This window comes from Calidris pugnax, unplaced genomic scaffold (genome assembly GCF_001431845.1).
Source record: "Calidris pugnax isolate Ruff unplaced genomic scaffold, ASM143184v1 scaffold357, whole genome shotgun sequence".
NCBI classification, from domain to species: Eukaryota; Metazoa; Chordata; class Aves; order Charadriiformes; family Scolopacidae; genus Calidris; species Calidris pugnax.
Genome location: NW_015091719.1, coordinates 621228 through 644927, shown reverse-complemented (window position 1 = coordinate 644927; position 23700 = coordinate 621228). Strand labels below are relative to the sequence as shown.

Below are 23700 nucleotides of genomic sequence, written 5' to 3'. Positions count from 1 at the left end.
TGGATGGTCCTCCTCATGGTGGATCTCCTGGGCTTCCACGGAGTCACCTTTTGCTGGTCATCGCGCAAAGCTGAGAGTCCTCCCTGAGTGTGGCTCCTCTCTCTTGGCTATTTGACAGCAAAAATAGCACGTTGCTGACGTGTCTGTCCTGATCACAAAGGAGTGAGGAAGGAAGGGCAGGATCTTCACGGAGGTGGCTGGGTGTAAGATCACCACCAAAGAGCTTCTGAGGGCAGAGAGAGGCAGGATGTTGTACAGTTACGTCCGCTGCCATCCCTTCATCAGTTTTGTATGATTGCACAAAATTGTACTCTCTTTAATTCTAGAGGTTGCCTAAAACTTAGTTTTCAAATTTTATGGGGTTATTTTTTCAATAGGGAGCCACTGACATGGAAAAGTCCCACCTGCTCCTTGTTGCAGGTGGCTTTAAGCAATCCTTTGGTTTTCCAGGGGGAAAGTACATAATATCAGTTTGTTATACACAAAACAGACCTCACTCTGGTTTTAAGACCAGCTGGAATCACTTTTGCCTGCTATCATAGCATTCTTTTTAAAATACAGATTTATTTTTCCTACACCAACACATTTTGCAGCACAGCAGAAAGGAGCATCTTTATGAAATTAACTGACTCTGCTCTGCACGCGATGGTTTATCGGGCATAAATAAATGAAATCCTCCTTTTCCCACCCTTCAGGGTTACGTATGCGAGGTGTTAACTCCGTGCTGTGTCTGAGTTGCCAGGTTTTCGTGGAAAACTTTTATTCTGCACGTTTGTTGAAGTGGTTTCTGCCAATGCAGAAAGTTGGGTTTGATGGAGAAGGGGAGGCTATTCAGGGTACCCAAGATAATCTCAGCTTCACAACTCCTCTCAGTTAAGCAAGCTCTTCAACTTGGAAACACATCTAATTGAAAAAGTAGGCTTGAGAAGGGTTAGGAAACACCAAATGCAAGTATAGGTTCATGTGTTGTATGGACGGAGTGTGAAAATGGCTTGGTGGAGTTCTTCAAACCGTGGTTGTCTTGACATCCAAACAAAACAACAAGTAGACATGGCAGGGGGAGCGTAGTCCCTTGAGCTAGAAACCAGCCTTTCATCACCAGTTTGTCACTCACGGGCAGCAATATAAAACATTACCACTGAAAAATTCTTCCAGTGGAACACAACCTTTATCAAGAGCTGTGGGCAACCGATAGCAGAGCTATATTGTCCTGATAGGGTTGATTTGGAAAACTAATTAGATTTAGACACTGGGTTTGGAAAGGGGAGAGAAGTATTAGCATAGCCATGCCCAGTGGGACATGGCACAAATATTTCCTTAATTGAGGCTGCTAATAAACATACTTATCTTCCAACTTACAGAGATAATTTACACGGAATGGCAAAAAGGTAACGAGAGTTAACGTTGTATAGTACGTAAATAACACGCGTCTGTTGTAAACAAATTGTGTGTTGTAAACATCTAACCTTGATTGCTAGGGCACCTCGGCAGTTCTTCATTCTCATCCTTTTGACAAGATGAAGGGTTATTAAGGAATAAGTGCTCGAGCAGAAGCGATTTGTGAGAGAGGGAGGAGGGCGTGATGAAAAGGGAGTTTAAATAGGTCTCGGTGTTACTTGAGGCAGGCTTGACTGGGTTTCAAGCTGTAACCTCAACTGTTGAAGGTGCTTTATGGGTGTTGGAAATACATCATTGAGAATCTTTTTGGTTCTGCACTTGACTTCTTCTTTCTGGAAAGCGTTTCCCACATGAGTGGCATCATCCACCATTAATAGTGAATGACTATTAATTAGCAGCCGCGCCGGGATGCTGTGATGAGGACTGTGTTGGCCAAAGATGCGAATGCACAATCTGGTTCGGTCCAGTTTTAACTTCTCCTTCTGGTAAAATACTCATTTATGCGTACAAGCAGTGCCTTGAGCCTGGCACGTCTTTGTTTTATAACCCTGGCAAAATAGACTTTGGTTTTGTTTAAAAGCAAACTTTTGGGATGGGTGTAATTTCTGACTATGAGTGGAGAAAGACCCCCCCTGTCTTCTGTTGACTTCAAAATGTGCTCTTGGTTACTCACCACTGGTGGAGGTGTCGGTGGCTATCCATGCAATTCTTAATATGGAGAATAAAACAGGTGGGAGGTGGAAATTTTGAGCAAACTGATATACACACACCATTTAGAACCTCTCTTACAGGGGACCAAGAGGCATAACTGCTTCTGGACATGCGTTTTCCCTACATTTTAGTAGACTTCATTGAGTTCTCTGAAACAAGATGAGACAAATCGTATCCTGTAGTTATTTTCAGTGTAGTTCTCTAAATCTGATCTCTGTTACGTACCACAAACACAGGGTATGGGACTGCAGTGAGATCGTGCCCAAACGTTTGTTTTCCCTCACACAATCCTTTGCTTCTAAGAAATTGTATGTCTTGTTTTCCGTAAGTTTTTTTTTTAGGGTGGGTTGTAGCAACGTCTGCCTTTTGGCAGAGCAAAATAAAGGTTAAATTGGATTAAATGCACGGATTTTACTGCAAAAAGATAATGGTGAAAAGAGTATATGCAGCATAAACAGCGACACCGTGTAGCTTCTTGAAAGTGGTGTGGTGGTTTTCCTAAAAATTAGTTATGCTTTAGGTTCCTTATCATCGGGATCTCGTAATTTCAGCTTATTTCCCATCCTAGCCACCCCCTTCCCAATAAGAGACAAATCGTATCCTGTAGTTATTTTCAGTGTAGTTCTCTAAATCTGATCTCTGTTACGTACCACAAACACAGGGTATGGGACTGCAGTGAGATCGTGCCCAAATGTTTGTTTTCCCTCACACAATCCTTTGCTTCTAAGAAATTGTATGTCTTGTTTTCTGTAAGTTTTTTTTTAGGGTGGGTTGTAGCAACGTCTGCCTTTTGGCAGAGCAAAATAAAGGTTAACTTGGATTAAATGCACGGATTTTACTGCGAAAAGATAATGGTGAAAATAGTATATGCAGCATAAACAGTGACACCGTGTAGCTTCTTGGAAGTGGTGTGGTGGTTTTCCTAAAAATTAGTTATGCTTTAGGTTCCTTATCATCGGGATCTCGTAATTTCAGCTTATTTCCCATCCTAGCCACCCCCTTCCCACTTTAAAAAAAAAAAACAAAAAACGACAAAACACCAAAAACCAAACCCAAAACCAACAACAACATTGTAGACATCTCCTGTTAATAATAACTTCCAAATGGATAACAGTTGCAGCTGGTTCTTCGCACTTTAACCCTTTGTCTGCTGGCCTTCCAGGAAATAATTGATGACTGATTGGCCCATTAAACCTTTTTTTTTTTTTTAAAAAAAAAAAAAAAAAAGTTTGACAGCCTGGACTTGTGTAATGAGGAGGGATTCATAGTGAAATCAGGTTGATGGCCGGGTTGCTTACCCCTGAGGATGCAAAATTAGCCCCGCAGGACCTCGTCTGCATAGAAACTGGACACAATTAGTGTAATATCCGGTGTTATTAATGTAGTTTGGAGTAATTGGGCAGGTTGATTTCGACAGGTTGATGGTGCTAAAATACTATTATAGTGGACCTTTCTGTGAATAACTGTTAAACACGGAAAACTGTTTAATAAAATTTTGTGATTAGGCTCACAGGGATTTAAACAGCACAACCTATAATTTTTCTGAGGAGTAGAAGCGAGCAATTTCCTTCTGCTGCCTGGATTTTCCCCTTCTTGCGTGTGGTGAGGAAGGATGTGGACGTTCACTGCTCTTCTTTTGTAGGCATTACCCTGTGGGTGATGTGGTGGAGCAGATGCTGCTGTGTTGTTTCACAATTGTGTTTACAAAAAAAAAAAAAAGAAGAAGAAAGAAATTGGTGTATTTAAGCAGAAAATGTATTATTGAACCCATCTTCAGCTGGAGCTGTTGCTTTTCATCTGAGGTTTTTTTTAGGGAGTAAACGTGAAGTTTTATTGGATTTAAGAGAGAGTGAACTTGTACGTTCTTAATGAACAAGTTTTTGGCTAAATTACTGATGAACTGAAAATTATCCTTCCAACCTTAAAATGCACTGCAGCTCTTGTAACCTGTGGAGGGGCCATACCAGGACAGACTCACGGGTACGTTATGTGGACTTTGCAATCCCAAGCCACAAAAGGCAAAGGGTCTTGACAGCTTTTGTCCTGGTGTCAGCAGAAAAGGTCAGGAGATGAAACACGGGAGCATCTCCTTTGGGAAAAGGAGACTTGGCTCATAAAAGAGCGACCACGGGGAAGGGCTGGAGGTGTTTCCTGAATTGTACTCCACAGTCACCAGAATCAGCCAGGTTTGTGTCCTCTGCCATAGGTCTCCCGTAAGCAGGGGAATAACTTTGTGTAGTTTTCCTGAAAAACAAAGCTTGCAGAGGTACCACTGCAAGGACAAGATTTCGGCTTCAATTTTAAAGGGTAGGCTGACTGAATTTGCAGGGTTTTTCTCACGAGCCCTTCTTGGGCAAACCAGCTTCATGTGTATGGTAAGGATTAATGGCAGATAGGAAATAGGAGGATTTAATGATGCTGCATCTGGATTGTATGTATTTCTTTCAAGGTCTGGAATTGTAATTCTGGAAAATCGCCTAGTGCTTTAATGAGGGGATGAACTGGTTCAGGATTAGCACGGACAGACTCTAAAGTTATATACTTGTGGAGTAGTAGTTAAATCCCACATATACTTGTTGAGTCGTTAGGCATTGAGAAGTCAGCCCTGCCGTGTCGCTGGAGAAGTCACAGAATCACAGAATCACATGGGGTTGGAAGGGACCTCTGGAAATCATCTCGTCCAACCCCCTGCCAAAGCAGGGCCACCCAGAGCAGGTCCCACAGGAACGTGTCTCCAGGGGGGGTTTGAATGTCTCCAGGGAAGGAGACTCCACCACCTCCCTGGGCAGCCTCTGCCAGGGCTCTGCCACCCTCACAGGAAAGAGGTTCCTCCTCATGTTGAGGTGGAACTTCTTCTCTTCAAGTTTGTGCCCATTTCCTCTTGTCCTGTCCCTGGGCACCACTGAAAAAAGACTGGCCCCATCCTCTTGACACCCTCCCTTGAAGTATTTATCAGCATTGATCAGATCCCCCCTCAGTCTCCTCTTCGCCAGACTCAAAAGACCCAACTCCTTCAGCCTCTTCTTGTAAGAGAGATGTCTTCTTTCTCCTTGTGCTCTTCTGTGTCTTTGCATCCCTACAAGGCCTCCTCCCTGCTTGGGAAGGAGATGTGGGGAATTTTTAACTTGAGGTGGCAAAATTACTTTTTTTCTCTGGTAGGCAACTTCTTTAGCTCATACCAAGCCTTTGTCTTCTGTAGAGGCGATACGGTGTATGGTCAGGGGAGAGAGATGTGGGGAAAACAGGACGCAGCCTGGAGCAGAGCAGCGAGTGGAGAAGGAGAAGGGCTGAGGGAGAAGGTCATGGAGTGTAGAAAATGGAGTGAGGTACCACCCACCCTGAGCAATTTATGTGGAAGGATTTTCTGAACATTTAATGACCAGCATCTCCTTTAGTAAGACCTCAAGAGTACAAAGTTTTCTCTCTTAGTAGCCATCTAAAAGCCTAAGGACAATTAATTTCCTAAATTGGACTCTACTGGGGGCTGCTTCAGGTGGGATTCAGTTTTTCATGTTCTCATTCTTTGCCATCGTTCCCTGTTTTCATCAAAATATGCATAACTGCATGTGCCTGTCCCCTCCCCAGTGACCATGTGCCGGACCACTTCTGCCTAAGTAGAAGACCATCATTGTGTTGTCCTACAGGAGACAGCCCGCAGGACTGAGCATAATCTCCTTTATCATTGAGTAGTTCCTATTAATTCTTCCTCAAACTCTTGAAAGTTTGATCAACGCTGCTCTTTCTGGGATTTAATCATAGCATTTTGGATAATGAGTCTACCTGTTTGTTTTTAACGCAGTGTTGCTGAAGTGAAAAGTAGTTATAGCTGTACCTTTCTCTTATCTTCCTTTATCATCCTTTCTCTTATCTTTCTTCTCCCACGTGTCCCACACGCTGGTTTTTTTTAGTAAAAAGCTTCATGCGGCTTGTGCACCTGGAAATAACCTTCACCTCCATGTTTATTCTCACCTCAAGGTGCAGAGTAACCTTCTGCTATTTTTCGAGACATCATTAAAGCAGCATAAGCGCTGGCCTTGCGAGCGTGGGCTTCATCAAAGGAAACCAGTTGTCCCACAAATGACTTCCAGTGAGCAGCAGGACTGTCTTTAAAGCTAGTGCTAGATTTGTCACTTATCTGTGCATGCTTATGGATGACAAGGTAAGGCAGGATCTGCGTGGCTCTGAATATATAGTGAGTCATTAGCAGGGGAGCGAATGTAAATTCTGTTTCTAAAGCCCATTACGGCTGATGTTCACCAGAACTTGGTGCTCCATTATCCTCTTCCTTTCATGCTTCCTGCCTGCCCTTCCCAATTCCAGTCGCTCTGTTTCAGCTGCCCTGATGTGGGTGGGGTTTTTTGGGGTTTTTTGTTGTTTTTTTTTTAATTTGACCTTGTTGTCCCATGTGTAGTTAGAGCATGTGTCCATTTAGTTCAGTTCTGCTGGCATTTTCATACGCTGCGCTCCTCTGGCCTGAATACTTGTCTTTATGCTCTAGTAGCCCTTAGGATATTTCGTTGACCCTTTCTGCTAGCTTCTCAGATCATTTTCTCATCTCCCGGGTCAAACATGAATATTGAATAGGTTGAACTGATTTTTTAATCCTGTATTATAGCTAGCTTCTCAGATCATTTTCTCATCTCCCAGGTCAAAGATGAATATTGAATAGGTTGAACTGATTTTAATCCTGTATTATGACCCAGTGTATCCATGTTGTAGCCAAGAAAATATACGCGTCCACTTTTTAATATATCTGTGCATGTAAACAACTGCTTGAAGGAAGAGGGTAAATTGTCAGGTTTTTTCTGTTCTGTCAGCTTTTTATAGTCTGTTCATCTTTTAAGTTATTTTGCTACACACTTTGATTTTTATGTTATGTAGCTCTTAGCACCTCAGGTTTAAGTTTAAGTGATGCTTGTTATCCACTTTGCGTTCGAGAAAGGTACAGACTCAATCCCAAAATCACAGATGCACACAGGAACTGAATATTTACCCCAAACAGTAATTTAACTGTGTAACATTTGGAGAGAAAAAGCACTGGATCCATTTTCTGATGCGTTGTGCAACGGCAGGATATACCTAACCTCAAACCTCCAATGTCCAGACCTGTGTTTGATTTTTACAATTGCAGAAATGCTCGTTTAACAAGATTGTTTGAGCCTAGCTATCGATATCCTTAAACTTAAAACTTCTTCCTATTGCATGTTTGTTGGGTTTTTTTCACAGAACAAGAAGAAAACTTTGAGTTTATCATCGTCTCTCTCACTGGCCAGACTTGGCACTTTGAAGCTACCACCTACGAAGAAAGAGATGCGTGGGTCCAAGCCATAGAGAGTCAGATCTTGGCCAGTTTACAGTCGTGTGAGAGCAGCAAGAACAAGGTATTGTGCCTGGGGTAATACTAAAATAAGCAATGGGGGGATGCTCGTTAAGATGAAAGCAAAATTAAGAACTCTGGATTTCAAAACTGTGCTCCTAGAGCCAACGCGTGCGTTACGCACCCAACAGAGCTGCATAAATAACAGATATTTCAAGACAGCTGATGCCGTTGCCTATTTTACAGCTTATTTTTTACAGCTATTGGATTAAGGGAGCTCCTGGAACTCCTGTTTTTGCCTTCGGTATCGCTCTTAAAATTTTGACTGAAACTTAGGGCTGGGTCATGGACTCTCTCTACTGAGAGACATGAGTCACTGCTGCTGATTCAAGCTTGTTCCAGGTTAGAGGTCTGCAGAAAGCCCTTGAGGAAGAGCTTGTCTTGGAGAAGAGTGGAAACAGACCCAAAAATATATAGGAGGCAGTATATTTCCTAGACAAATCTCTAGTTAAACCAACTAAGCTCCTGCATGGCAAAATTTAACTAAATGTTGAGGTTGGACTAACTGTAATTGTGCAGTAGCATTCAGCCGTAGGGTTCTGCCATGATGAAGTAATACAAATCACAGAACTCAAAATCAGGCTATTGCTTTTGTGTCTGCTTTACAAAGCATATGCACAACTTTTCTTTAATTAGGCTGAATTATTTTTTTATGGTTTTCTGCCTTAACTAATATAACAGAAAGCAAATCCAGAAACAGTTCATCAGAGCTTTTTGGGGGGAAGATGAACGTTGTCTAAGAGGTGCAAGCTTTCTACGACGACAGAAGGAATTTGTTCTCCCTTCCTGTCAAAAGAAATAAGTAAATAAATAAAGAAGTGATTAAAATCTGAGACTTCTTCAGCCATTGCTCATTTTGGGAAGGGCAGGAGAACTTCTGCTTCTTGAGTCTCTGTGTTTGCAGACACCTCACAACTAGAGAGCAAAGTGTTGAGTGGTAGTGGAGGGAGTGAAGTGAGGGGTAATTATTCAGACCTTTAGATCCTTTAACATTTGCCACCTAACAGATGTCTTTAATGATTTTATATTGCAAGGAGGAGACTTGTATTTTGAAATGAATGCTTGGTTTCATTGCCCTGATTTACCAGAGTAGATCAGACACCAGTAATTATCATCATCATAATATAATTTACTTCCCATCTTGTTTAAAAAATGTATTTACTTCCTATATGCATTTCTGAGATAGAGGGGAAAAATGACTCCTTGTATGGCTTTTTTTGGCTTTCATGGATTTACACATTGGACTATGTGTGCTAAGGGAGTGCAATAGAGGAAATTTGTACACTAGCTAATACAAAAGAGGATAAAGAGTGGCTGGTAATATTTACTATCCAGTACCCACAGAGAACATTTGCCTTTGTGTGTATTAAATATTCTTTTAAAGGGAGAGTCTGTTTATAAGATTATGCGTGTACAGGGAGCTTTTTGGGTTTTACATTCAACCTACTATAGTGCTCCAAGAGTTGTTTTTTTTTCTCTGAAGTACTACTGAGGTCTCTAAACATGTCAGAAGAAGTAGCTGGAATAGCAAAGTGTGGTTAGTTCGACAGGTTTAGTAGATGTCCTCTCGATCAATTAAGAAGATCTCCTCACGGTCATACTTAAGACCAGGTCCTCATCCTGCTTAAATCAGTTCATTGCAAAGAGTCCCTTATTTGATACAACTAACAATTTTCTTCTCAGAAAGCCCACAAGATGGTTTAGTTGGGTAGAGCTGAACGACTTGTACATCATGACAGTCTCTCCAGGTCCAAGTAGAGGTCATTGGCAGGTCACCGTGGAGAGCCGTCTGATTAAATCTGACCTTTTGATGATAAAAAGGTTTCAGTTGCTTTTGCAAACCACCCCTTAGTCTTCATTAGCAAAAGCATAAACATCAATAAAAGACATTGATTTTATAAAAGAATATTCTTATCTAATTTATCTTAAGAAGGGAACCTGCACGGTGACCGCTTCATTGTGAATAGCAGGGTCCATTTTGAAGCTCGGTTTTCCTCTGTGCAGTCTCCCCACTTTTTAGAATCCAGACTGGTGACCCCAAAACACTGGGACTTCCTGGGCAGGGTAGAGAGGACCCTGGGAGAAATCCTGAGCTGTCAGAAAGAGGAGTCCCTGCTTTCCAGGCATGGACTTACAGTACGTGAAGACACCAAAGGACCACCATTTCTTGAGAGGCAAACCAAGGACTTGGGTTCCTTGATCAGGTTCATTCAACCTTGGTCTAAGCTTTGGGTTTTGCCATTCATTGGATTGACAGTTGCATCATCTAACCCTTTTTATTGGGTTTTTATTTGTTGCTTATGCATTTCTTTAAATCTATGCAGTCCCGTCTGACCAGTCAGAACGAGGCCATGGCCCTTCAGTCCATAAGGAACATCAGAGGCAACTCCCACTGCGTGGACTGTGAAGCACAGAGTAAGTATGGCTGCTTGGGCTTCCCAATATTGACCTTTTCTCCTTCTTGGCCAAGACTTCTTCTTGGCTGAGACTTAGGTGAACGCCCACCACGGGCTTTGTCGTCTTTGATATCCCATTCCATGTGTTGTTTGAACGTTTCTTCTTTGTTATGGAGTTCGCTTAATCAGATTGATGTTAATTTATACTTAATATATGCTGTGTCAGATGCATCCTAATATTTTCTCCTGGTTGTTGCTCGTGCCATTTTAAATGTCAGCATTTCTTTACTTTCCTTTGAAGGAAAGGAAAAAGAAGTTTGCGGTTTGACATCAGTAACTTCCATTTTCCTCCTGTTTCGCATGGAGAGGGCACATTTGCCATGGTAATATTTTCAAAGACATAGAGCTCGATTGGTGGTTTTTTGGTTTGGTTTTTTTTTAGGGTTACTTGTCAGAAGAAACCAAAGTCATTGCTCATTATATCTGGATACTAGAAAACTGATTTGGGTTTTCTTTTTTTTTCCTCCTCTTTGTGTTTCTTTCCCTTTTTTTTTTTTTTATTTTTTAAAACATATACTTAGTGTTCAGAAAAGTGTTCTCGAGAATACTTTGAGCTGCGGTTCACCTCACTAACCCCGGCTGAGGTCATTATTCTGGTGCTCTTTAGTTCCAGGGGTTTGCAACAAAGCCACAAAAAAGGAAGTACTCTTGCTCTAAGCAATTAGTTGCAGAAGCAGAAGGATTGAGAACTTGTGCATTTTTATTTCTTTGATATTTGAAAGTCAGAACTTTTTCCTGTGATTTTTATAGGTGCTTAAACGGAAAAATATTCATTTATTTTTCTTTGGGCATAATTTTTTTTCGAGACTTGCTGTTGAGGATTTTGACTAGTGGTCTAAGCCATTCTAACATCCCAGTTAACTCTAAAAATGAACATTAATTTGGAAGTGCAAGTGCTTCTGCATGACTAACTTGCTATCTGGGTATTTAGCAATCTAGTTGACTCAGTCATCCACCAAACCAACCTATTATCCCTCGCATCATCATGAGAAGGCTTGAAGGGATGGGTGTCTATTTTTGTCAGTTAGGTTGACGGTTGGACAAGAAGATCTTTAAGGTCCCTTCCAACCTAGAAGATTCTGTGATTCTGTGATTAACAGCCATTTAAAATAAAAAAGGTTTTTTTCATACCATCAAAATGTGCTTCACATGCAGACTGGTTTTAATTGCTTCTTTTGAAAACTGGCAGACATTTGTATGCTGTCCATAGGAGATGGATCAAGGAACTGCCCCATCCCTGGTGGTTCACCACGCAGGAATGTGAGCCCTGGCTGGACCAGGCTTCGAGTACCAATATTGGGATGCTGTCAAAACAGCTTGTTGACCTGCTGGAGGAAGATCCCAAAGAGAAATTTCACAGGGGATTTTTCACAGTGTCCATAGGAGATGGATCAAGGAACTGCCCCATCCCTGGTGGTTCACCACGCAGGAATGTGAGCCCTGGCTGGACCAGGCTTCGAGTACCAATATTGGGATGCTGTCAAAACAGCTTGTTGACCTGCTGGAGGAAGATCCCAAAGAGAAATTTCACAGGGGCTTTTCACAGACAGAGAAATAATAGCAACGTGAATAAATGTAGGCCTTTACATTCCACTGGCCAGTAATCCAGCAGGTGATAAACAAGGAAAAACGTTGCTTTGGCTGGTATTTTAACATATACAGCCCAAAGTGACTCTTATTTATTACTGTTCTTTCATATTGACCTGGTAGTCATTCAGATGGACACCAAAGCTTTGATACAGTTCAGGGAAAAGGTATGTAAGATGCTGTGCTGTGTATGAGAAGAATGAGGTCTTCAAGTGACCTAGATGTATATTTAGCTCATTTGAAGTCCTCGCTGCCGGCTGTGAGCAGACCTTCATGGGAACCTGACTGATTTCTGCTCCGGTCTCTGTGTACAGCTGTGGGTGGCATTTTCTCCGACCCTGCTAAGTGGTCACCCAGGCAGAGTTAGGAAAGTTCAATCCCTTCACTGCAGACAACTTCCCACACCCACGTATCCGTGATCCGTTCCAGAGTCCACGCTATCCCCAAGATGGGTGTTTCTCTTGTTTCTCTCCCCACTCTTGCACATACCCCAGTATTTATGAAGCCAAGCTAGATGTTTAGTCAAGAAAATGATTGTGCAAGAAAGCAGCAGGTTGGGTTTTTGGTTTTTTCCCCCCCCGTCAGCCAGGTTGTTTTTCATCCAGATGGCTTCATGGGTCAAGCTGGCCACACGTGCACAGTGCCAGCAGAAGGCATGTGCCAAGAAGATGTCGCTGAGAGAGGGCAGGGTGGGACAGCCCTTTTTGGCAACGCTCAGCGCTTCCTTGTGGAGCTCTTTGGGGATAGGGGTGGTTGATTTTGGAATTTCAGCTGGAACATCTCTTAATAGTTTGCCTTCCCGTAGAGGATTTAAACCCTCTTTGACTCTTCTTGCCATTTGGCCTTCCTAATCTTAAGGCAACCATCTTTCCTTTTGAAAAATTTGAGGTAGTATTTCCAAAGCAATGTATCTTAAAATGTAAACATGCCCATGTGGTGGGCCTCAGCCTGCTGCTTTATCTGCCAGGCTTTGCTTTATGTCCTTCTGTCCCTTTCTGCCTCGCCTGGGCAAGTCCTTACCCCTGGAGCATTTAGCATCACAAACACCAGCTCTCTTGTGGAAAGCTTACGTAGTTTGCATCTTCACAAAGCCAGATGTTTAGGAGCAAAGGGATATGAGATGTTCCTGTCCCTCAGCTCTATTCAAGAGCCATCAATCTTCCACTTCAGAAGTCTCATTCTTCCTCTTTCTAGAGCTCTTTGCCTTTTTAGCACTTCACCACAGCACTTTGTTTCACCGGGGAATTACTGCCTCGTTGAATGTTAATCAGCAGCAGTAGTACCAGCAGCATCTGTGTCCCACCAGCCTTCTAGCCCATTGGCAGTCTCAGACTAAAGTTTTTAAGTCCTTTTTTTAACCTTCCCATCCCAGAGCAATAGATGAGGCAACTTGTTCTTTAGGTGCTGGAGTTTTTGCCCAAGAAGGTCCTGTTTCATGTTTCAGAAGGAAACTGATGTCGCCTTTTTCCAAAGCATTGGGAGTCCCAGTCCTCAATTCTGTCTGGAGAAGGCAATGAAGATGGTCAAATTGCTTAGGCAAACCTAGTTAAATTCCTGCCCCCAAAGGATTTTAGCTCTTCTAGTCTCACTGCTTAAAGAGCAGATGAGAGGAGAAATACGAGTCACTCTTTCAAGATATCTAGAGAGCATGGAATATCAGGTTCTTTTCTGTTGTAGAAGAAAACAGGATGGGCTTCAAGAGGGAGAGTCTCACCAAGAGTTTGTCAGTCCAGGAGTCTAATGACTTGCTGTGGTGTCATTTGTATTTGAGAGCCAAACACTGAAGTACTGGCCACTGGGTGGCCCTGGGAATCCTATGAGACTCATCACAAGATTCAATTTTATGTTCAGAATAGGAAAAAAACCCAAGACTTTTAAAGATGTCAAGGTTTCTCCCTTTTGCTGCGACTCTTTGCAAGGTGCCTTTGCTTCTCCTTCTTTCCCTGGCTCTTCTGCTCCTCCCTGCTCAGCCCAGCACATGCTAAACTCATGAGGATTTATCATGGCGAAGCCTTGTCACCAGCAACCTCACGTCCAAAAGGATGAAGGAGACAGGCTGCGACTCTTTGCAAGGTGCCTTTGCTTCTCCTTCTTTCCCTGGCTCTTCTGCTCCTCCCTGCTCAGCCCAACACATGCTAAACTCATCAGGATTTATCCTGGCAAAGCCTTGTCACCAGCAACCTCACGTTCAAAAGGATGAAGGAGACATTGAGGAGGACTTATTCCCCTAAAAGAGCTCTTCCAAGACATTTCACCTTCAAATCATCCATCTGATCGAGGTGCAAGTCAAGGTGGGGAGGAGGTTTTTAGAGAAGGAGAGAACAGAACACCTTTAAGAATATGGGCAGCTGAAAATCATAATCTGGGAATATTCAGTGATTTTTAAAAGGTCATATTTTGTTTGACAGATTGTGACTAAAACAAAGAAAGGAAACTAGCTTTACAGCTCCTATAGCTGCATTGACTGGGCTTTTTCCTTCTTTTACTATCAAATTTGGATGTATACATTATGGAGAAAAGCCTACCACATGCTTGTAAGTATTCTGAGCATCCTTCAATTCCAAATTACTCATAGCATCAGCAGGAAAAGTGAGCAGATTTTTGACCATCTAAAAAAAAGCAAGGAAAAAACCAGCTGGAATAGTTATGGCTTCCTAACCACGTGTGGTTCTTTTCAGTATAAATCAGTGGTAACAAATTTCAGGAATGAGATTTTAAAAAGGGCTCAACCACATATGAGAAGGGGAAGATGCAGATGGGAGCAGTGAATTGAAATCAGGGACATCTGTTGACACGTAGTTTACAACAGCTTGCCTTTACTGTTGGCGAGTAGCGACTTCTGCAATCCAGCATACCTCCTTTTAAGAACAATTTTTCACATGCACGCACTAAAACAGGTGTCATAAGTGACATCATGTCAGGTTTTTTTCCCAGAATCTATTGGACAATGGTGCTTGTCCAAGCTCCTTATTAGAGCCCTCTATTGCACCGTATTGTCCAGTTGTAACCAAGATCAACAGGTCCAGTTTTTCACTGGATGTCTATAATGAGTTCAACACTTTCCTCATTTTCCACCTTTAAACTTAGCCATGTGTTGTCAGGTTATTGGAATTTAAAATGCTTCCTTGAGAAAGTGTCACAGAACTTCTTGGTTATAGCTTTAATGGACTACTTCAGTGGCACCGACGCTGTCAAGTGGAAGTCAGAAAATACTTACAAAATTTATTCAGTAAAAGATACAGAATCACAGAATGATAAGGGGTTGGAAGGGACCTCTGGAGATCATCTAGTCCAACCCCCTGCCAAAGCAAGGCCACCCACAGCAGGTTGCACAGGAACGTGTCCAGGTGGGGTTTGGAATGTCTCCAGAGAAGGAGACTCCACCACCTCCCTGGGCAGCCTCTGCCAGGGCTCTGCCACCCTCACAGCAAAGAAGGTCCTTCTCATGTTGAGGTGGAACTTCTTCTATTCAAGTTTGTGCCCATTTCCTCTTGTCCTGTCCCTGGGCACCACTGAAAAAAGGCCGGCCTCATCCTCTTGACACACTAGATGTGCTCCAAGTATGCAGAAGCATTTGGTAGGGAGGTCAGGTTCTTAACATCAGTTCTCTTGGAATAATTGGAAGAATATTAATCAGTATTTTTACTCGTGCTTCTTTGAGGTCATTGCACTTTTTATTTTTGTGAAGATAACTGTGGCCTTCGCAGGTCAGGGACAGAGATTCCATTCCGAGACACATTTTGCAAATTTTAAATTATTATCTGCTGTGTTGAAGCTTTTACTGACAAGTCAGCACGTGGGGATTTTTAGCGTGTTTCAGATATACTACTGGTTCCCCCACTGGCAAGACACCGAAAGGAACTGGTGGAGGTGACTTGAAATGAAGAAATGAGTTTGTCATTATTATTTTCCCAAGGACTTGGAAAGCATGGAAGGAATTCTGTCTCACCTTATTTTTTGGAGATCTGAAATGCTGTATATTCCTGGTATAAGACTTGGTACGGACAGGAACTTTTTAAACACAAGAACTGTTTTTCTGCTCAAGTGAAATTAGATGAAAAGTGAAATGAAAATGAAATGAAAAAGCTCAAGTGAAATTTTGCTTTCACCTTATTTTTTGGAGATCTGAAATGCTGTGTATTCCTAGTATAAGACTTGGTATGGACAGAAACTTTTTAAACAAAAGAAATGTTTTTCTGCTCAAGTGAAATTAGATGGGAGATTTTGCTTGTTGGGGATATGTTTAGATTTCTAAGGACCAATGGAAAAATGTCAATCAATGCCTTCAATGAAATCTGGGACTTTGCAATTACTATTATCTGCTTTCCTTTCATATTTTTTATTTTGCTTTTTGGGGATATGTTTAGATTTCTAAGGACCAATGGAAAAATGTCAATCAATGCCTTCAATGAAATCTGGGACTTTGCAATTACTATTATCTGCTTTCCTTTCATATTTTTTGTTCAAACGTGACATGGCAAAGGACTAAGGAAATGTTTTGTTTCCACATATTTTAGCTGCCAAAAATAACTTTGATTTTGGGTTACGTGAAGCAGATACGAGTCTTTGGGTGACATTTCCCCAAATGGAAGGGGACACTGGAAATTCATTTTCTATCAACTCTGAATGTTGTTTAGATGCGAATAAAAATTGTCTTCCCTCTCCATTAATCACTATTTTCCTGCTTGGCTTTCGTGATAGCCTACTAGTTCTTTGGGAGGCCCAGGGTAAGGCAAGAAGAAAAGATCTGACAGTGGGGGGTAGAAAAAAAAGCCACCAAAAATTCCTCCCATATGTCTTCCGACGCATTTGTTAAAATGAATGTTTGTGGGAAAGAGGGAGATGCATAAAACTTTAGATTTGAATAACACAGGACAGTGACAAAACAGTGAGCATCTTGGGAAATGACTTTGAATTTCCCGGCTTTTGTCAGGTTTGTCACAGCCTTATCATTTGGAGGGTTATTTTTGTGTGTGTGTGTCAGTAGAATCCTTCTGGCTTATACACTGAAACTAGAACTGCTCAAAGTATCACATTTTCATCTTAGTCCTTATCTCCCTGATCTTAGAGATGAAAACATGCCCCGTAGCGTGTTAGATGTGAAAGCCATATGTAGGTGATGATATAGATGGTTATTAAGGGAGTTGATATAGTTAGCAACAGAGACATTGTATCTAGTTGCTATTTTTCTTTTTTTTTCTCCTTTTTCCCTTATCATTGGCTATGAGTGGCTCTAGGTTCCCAAGGAGGGGCTTTCTCCACTTCTTCCTAATCAGCTGCCTGCCATTGAGTTTGCTATTTTTCTTTTTTTTTCTCCTTTTTCCCTCGTCATTGGCTATGAGTGGCTCTAGGTTCCTAAGGAGGGGCTTTCTCCACTTCTTCCTCACCAGCTGCCTGCTACTGAGTTTATATTTTCTTTGTTTCTTCTTCTCTGTCTAATTCATATTTTTCTTTTGACTAAAGGTGGAATGATGGATCTTTTGAGACCCCCTTCCTCCACAATAATTTTATTTCACACCTTGAGGGTTTCTCTAGTATCTCCACAGGGCAAAACTGACCTTTCTGTAAAACCTTCTAACTGTGCTTTTGGGCAGGACACCCGCATTTTTATTTTTTTTCCCCTGGAGCCAAAATCTTTATCGACAAACGTTAACTAGGAAGTTTTGTTAGGTGTTTTTGTTGTACTAATTTGCTTGTGTCCCTTCTTCTGTAGACCCTGACTGGGCCAGCTTGAATCTGGGAGCCCTCATATGTATTGAATGCTCAGGTATCCACCGAAACCTCGGCACGCACCTCTCCCGGGTCCGCTCTCTCGACCTGGATGACTGGCCCATCGAGCTCATCAAGGTGATGTCTTCTATCGGGAACGAGCTGGCCAACAGCGTCTGGGAGGAGAGCAGCCAAGGCCATATGAAGCCTTCTTCAGACTCCACAAGGTAGGCTTTCCCAACTCCATCTTTGCTGGGGCACGTGGCGGGCAGGTAGCGTGTGATGCTCTACGTGGCCAAAGTTGTGAGCTATGAGCACATAAATCCTCATTTTGGCGTTGCAGTTGGAGGTGGTAGGGCGTGATGATGGACAACATGGACTTTTAAAATTCTCCCCTGTAGTAGACCTTGTAAAAATTATTGTGTGTATATATCTCTATATCTATGCCCAGGAAGATCATGTGATAAATATTGTGTGTATATATACCCCAGGAAGATCGTGTGATAAAGGGGGGATGCGGGTGTCAAAAGTTGAGTGACCTCGTTACTTTTTCACTCTCCGTGAAGGTTTCCTCAGCAGCTCTGCAATTATGGGGTTTTTTGGTTCACTCGACTGACCGACAAAACAGCGGGAGATTGAAACCTCCCGCCTGGTTGTTCCTCAATCTAAATTATAAAGTAAAGAGTCTCTTTGTTTCGCTGAGCCACAAAGTTCCTGGCTCTTGGACTGTCAGTTTGTGAGGAATAATCTGCCTTCAGTAGTTCGAGCTCACCCAGGAGCTGGGTACCTGGCCATCAGGTCTTTGGGTTCTCATCACATGTTGAAAGTCCTGCTTACCTGTGGGCTTGCTTTATTATTTTTTTTTTAATGTGATATATCTGGAGGTGTAAGTTGATGGGGAAGTGTGTGTTTCCTGAGAGAACAGTGTTTCTCCTACCACTCATAGCTCAGCACAGTGAAAATCTTTCTGCAATGTGTCACCCCACCAAAAGCTAAAGGTGGGGTGTTTCAGAACATCTTTCTCCCAAAGGAGAAATGAAAATACAAAATATAAGTGCTAATAGTTCTAACAAACATATTGCCTTGGGGGAAGCAAGATGACCACTGGCAGACTGTATTTCAGCAGGGGAAGGGTTCAGGCAAATTGGCTTGGGGGAAGCAAGATGACCACTGGCAGACTGTATTTTCAGCAAGGGGGGGAGGTTCAGGCGGGTGAAATACCTTCTGGACTACCTTGCACAGCTGGGCCAGTCTTTGAAGTCATCTTCAGAAGTGCATTATAATTGTCTTAGGATGAGCTCCGGGAGCTGGGGGGAACCTTCATCCCAGCACTGGTGGGTCCCCAGGTAGCAAACGGCAGGATGGAGGTTTATCTCTTGGTGTTTGCCTCCTGCAAAGGAGAGAAATCTGAGAGAATTATATTCTGATGATGTTTACGTGTGTTTCTGGATCCTGCTTTTTCCAGCACCGCATCAAGTAAAATTATAACCTGGGAGCATAGACCTGGGCCACCTCCTACGGTGTAGGAGTAGGTTTATCCTCTTTTGGCTGTAATAAAGTCAACTGTTTCTTATTGCATTATTTCGTTAGCACTGAAAAATGAATTTGTGGTGCCACCTTTGGTTCATCTTCGAGAATGAAGCCGGTGCATTAATCAGGTTACTTAGATGAACGACTACGCATATAAAAACATTCAGGGAGACCCACACAGAGATTTTGGCCATACATAAGCTGTATGTCTGCTCCACACGTGTGTATTATTAGACAGCTAATAGAATGATTTCATCAGATAGATTGAAATGAACTTACTGCTGCCTTTCAGTCGTTAGTGTTACTTTAATCCAGAGATTAAACACCTAACACCTAACAAATATATGTTGCTCCTTATCAGTCGTTAGTGTTACTTTAATCCAGAGATCTTATATTGTCGCACCTAACAAATATATGTTGCTCCTTTCTACTGAGGTGAGCTGGAGAGATACCTCAATTCTAAATACTTTTAAAAGGAAAAGGCATACACTCGATTGGGATATTTTTTAAAATATTATTTTCGTGTACACATATAATAAAGGCACTATAATGAAAAAATCTAAAATAGACATGGCTGATGAAAAGAGTGCCATGCATTTGGATTAAATTATTCAGCTTTTTATGTTTGGAAGTGAGTTTTACTTACAGAAAATCAACTTTCTTCTCTTTGTATTTCATGCTCAGAGCATATTTTAACTCTTCTTTGTTTCTATACGTCTTCATGTTTATATTCAGCTGTTTATGTTTGTCAGTGACATAATGGCACTTTTTTTCCTGGGCTCTAACATTTTTGAACAAAAGGTATAAAGATTTGTGTTATATATATATATATATATATATATGTGTTTCCTCTCTGTGTCCAAGTGCACATGATGGAAGAGCTGTTAGAAAAAACAGAATTAAGTTTATGTGAAAATTTTCCCACAAAGAAATTGTAATCTTGGTTTGCTACTCCCATGTTTTCCATTGTTTGCAGCGGGGACTGAAGTGATATTTTTCACATAAATATCTGAAAGGTCTCCTTTTTGAAAATGTGCTTTACTTTGGTCTCTACTAACATAGTCCTTCTGTCAAAGATGAGGCAAGAAATACTTCCAGGTTCTTTAGGTATAAGTTCTGCGTTACGTTTTCTCACTGCTGTTTGAAGTTTTGCATGAGGAATCCCATCAGAAGAAACTACAATGGGTCTGAAGTGGGATTAAGTAAGCTTTTAAGGGATAAAATAAGGGATTAAATTTTTTTGTTGTTGAGGAGCTGAAGGGGTAAGAGGCAACTGAAGCCAAGGGACTGGGGGAAGAGGCAAGAAAGTAAGCAAGTAAGAAAGATGACTGGGGAGCTGAGGTTTGGCGAGCTGGTGGAGGAGGGATGGAGGGAGTCCAAGGATATTTGGAGAGCAGGGAAGAAAGAATCATTCTGAAGGGGAAGAGAGGTGATAGCATGTTTTCTGGGGCTGTTCCTGCCCACGTTGGTGGGCTCTGGGATCAGCTGGAGTCTGAGAGCTGCGATATGCTCCTGCTTGCACGAGGTCTCTCCTCACCAAACCCCCATCAGATGCGAGAGAGAAGTACTCCAATGTTTTCCTCCAGGTTTTTCCTGAATTTTTTCATGTCCCTGTTCCCTTCTGCAGCTCCCCTTATGCCGTCTGTCCCAGGTAGTGCTGCCATTTTCTGTTCCACTAAATATACTCAATCCACCCTCCTTGGCTCCTGCAAGCAAAGCATTGAAAACACAAACCCAGAAGATTTCCCAGCCGTTCCTGGGGAGCTGAGGTTTGGCGAGCTGGTGGAGGAGGGATGGAGGGGGTCCAAGGATATTTGGAGAGCAGGGAAGAAATAATCATTCTGAAGGGGAAGAGAGGTTCTGGGGCTGGTCCTGCCCACGTTGGTGGGCTCTGGGATCAGCTGGAGTCTGAGAGCTGCGATATGCTCCTGCTTGCACGAGGTCTCTCCTCACCAAACCCCCATCAGATGCGAGAGAGAAGTACTCCAATGTTTTCCTCCAGGTTTTTCCTGAATTTTTTCATGTCCCTGTTCCCTTCTGCAGCTCCCCTTACGCCGTCTGTCCCAGGTAGTGCTGCCATTTTCTGTTCCACTAAATATACTCAATCCACCCTCCTTGGCTCCTGCAAGCAAAGCATTGAAAACACAAAACCAGGAGATGTCCCAACCGTTCCCTCATCAAAGGCTTAGCGTAAAGCATCAGTAAAAGGCCTTAGAGAAATACAGCTTTTTCACGTGTTTCTTTATGATAGGCATGTCTCTTAGCTCTTCTGTCTCTGCTGTGCCTCCCTGCAAAGCACCAGAAGTTGTCAGCACAATTATGGACCTTCTCTTAATAGGCATTTGTAGAGGGGATCGGACATACGTGGGTTTCACCATTTCCAGTTGTGTCTTTCTGTTGAAGATGAAGCCATCTGTGGAAAGTCACAGGTTTTATAGGGGGGGGGAAAAAAAGGATTATTGACTACTCCACAAATACTGAATCTTTTGGGCTGGGAGGTTTGAGGAGCTTTGACATGCTGGACTAAAAGGGACCTGGAAGTCTTGACATGGCTTCAAAAGCAGTCCTTCAGCTTGGGTGAAGTCTGCACTGATCACTGAATTACTGCAGTGGCATCCCACATGTTTCTGTTGAGTAGAAGGAAGGGTGGAGAGACCCAGGGAGACCAACATTCTGCAGGACGGATTGCCAAAAGGCCACGGCATAATTAAGGAGTCTTACTCAGGAAAATGTCACCAATATTTACAAGAATAGAGCTAAGGCAAACTTGTGAGTACAGCTTGCCTTTTTAATTTTATACATTTAAAAATAAGTTGAAGCTATACCAAACTTCAACCACAGAAAACGTAGCATCCTGCTGTCCTTTCCTACTCCACGCAGATTGTCTTAAAAACTCTTTCTCCAAGAAAGTCATGGGGAAAGATAAACCTGAAAACATATTCTGAAGGTCAGAAAAGCTCTTGGACTGGAGGACAGAAACTCAAAGCCCGAGAGTTTTGTAGCAAAAGGCATTACTCCTGTTGCTCTCATCAAGGATATATTGCCCAGGTACAGAATCACAGAATCACGTGGGGTTGGAAGGGACCTCTGGAGATCATCTAGTCCAACCCCCTGCCAAAGCAGGGCCACCCAGAGCAGGTCCCACAGGAACGTGTCCAGGTGGGGTATGGAATGTCTCCAGAGAAGGAGACTCCACCACCTCCCTGGGCAGCCTCTGCCAGGGCTCTGCCACCCTCAAAGGAAAGTTCCTCCACATGTTTAGGTGGAACATGAGGAGGAACTTCTTCTATTCAAGGTTTGTGCCTATTTCCTCTTGTCCTGTCCCTGGACACCACTGAAAAAAGACCAGCCCCATCCTCTTGACACCCTCCCTTTAAGTATTTATCAGCATTGATCAGATCCCCCCTCAGCCTTCTCTTCTCCAGACTAAAAAGACCCAAGTTCCTCAGCCTCTCCCCATAAGAGAGATGCTCCAGGCCCCTCATCATCTTTGTACCCTCTGCTGGACCCTCTCCAGCAGTTCCCTGTCCTTCTGGAACTGGGGAGCCCAGAACTGGACCCAGTGCTCCAGATGGGGCCTCCCCAGGGCAGAGCAGAGGGGCAGGATGACCTCTCTCGACCTGCTGCTCACACTCTTCCTGATGCCCCTCAGGATGCACCTTCTTGGCCACAAGGGCCCATCGCTGGCTCATGGGCATCCTGTTGTCCACCAGGACTCCCAGGTCTTTCTCCTCAGAGCTGCTCTCCAGCAGGTCAGCCCCCAACCTGTCCTGGTGCAGGGGGTTATTCCTCCCCAGGTGCAGCACCCTACACTTGCCCTTGTTGAAGAACACCTCCCCAGGTGCAGCACCCTACACTTGCCTTTACTGAAGAACATTCTTTAATGTTAACACGTGCCAGATCTCATCAAGTCTGAGTGGCTAATTACGAAATAAGCAGATCTCCAGGTCATTCGATGCCTCTGGACCGAAGGCGACACCTTGGATGGCCTCTGGCGTGGAAGGGGAAGGCAGTGCAGGTTATGGGTGCTCTGGGATCCCCGAGGAAGCAGCGTGGAGTGAAGCAGTAGCAGGAGGCAAAGTTCAGAGTGAGGGTGTTGCTGTGATTATGGGGAGGAAGGAGGAATAAACACGAGCTCCCGGTGAGCGCGCAAAGTTGGCCAAGTGGCAGAAAACCCCAACGCCGGCCAAATAAGGTGCAGGTGGAAGGGAAAAGGGGACCAGCTGGCCTCTGGAACGGCGGTGTCCGTGGGTCCCTGATTAGGTCAGCTTCAGAAGGCTGGTAATTGGTTCCAGCAATTACCAGCAGCCCTGAGAACTGCCGCTCAAACTTCGGGAGCTCTGTGACAAATTGAAGCTGACTGCTGGTGAAGGAGTATCGACTTCCCATTTCTAAACAGGGGGATCATTAGTCAAGAAAAGCATCTTTTAATTACTCTCAGTAAGAAAAAAGGAAAAAAGGGAGGGGGTAGAGGGGGGGATCTTTCAGTATGGATCCTGCAACAACTGCCAGTTTTTTTCCAAGTGTATTCAATATTAAATTTATTGCCTTGGAGGGGAGGGGTTGAGCAGGGAGAGTTTGCCTGAGGTCCCTCCTTCAGTAACGCGGGTTTAATTTCAAGTGAGAAGTCAAATTAGAGTAAATCAATGTTGCAACAATTAACTGGGTCTGGGGATGAGATCAGGATTTTCCCCCCTAATTGCTATTGATACTACTTAAGCACACTCTTAAAACATTGATTTGGAGTGGTGTGGCACAGGAGGAGCCCAGTGGGGCAGGAGCAGGACTGCTCCATGGAGGAATGTCGGAGATGTGGTGAAACCAGCTTGGGGAGTCGGCGCCATGTTTCACCTGGGCCTTTTGCACTGGTATGTAGGTCTGCCAGATATTTAGTTTTCTTCTGGACACACCTCACATATTTTGCTTTTTTCA

The 23700-nt window shown here is 43.1% G+C and overlaps 1 protein-coding gene across 1 annotated transcript in view; it reads left to right on the top strand.

The window, feature by feature from the left end:
- AGAP1 (ArfGAP with GTPase domain, ankyrin repeat and PH domain 1) overlaps positions 1–23700 on the top strand; it is a gene marked incomplete at its 5' end in the record, with an annotated part of 313414 nt that overhangs the window by 248401 nt on the left and 41313 nt on the right. The window contains 3 exons of the mRNA XM_014961995.1: positions 7336–7490; positions 9811–9901; positions 17243–17465. Coding sequence (XP_014817481.1) covers positions 7336–7490; positions 9811–9901; positions 17243–17465 — 469 coding nt within the window. The remainder of the gene's footprint in view (positions 1–7335; positions 7491–9810; positions 9902–17242; positions 17466–23700) is intronic.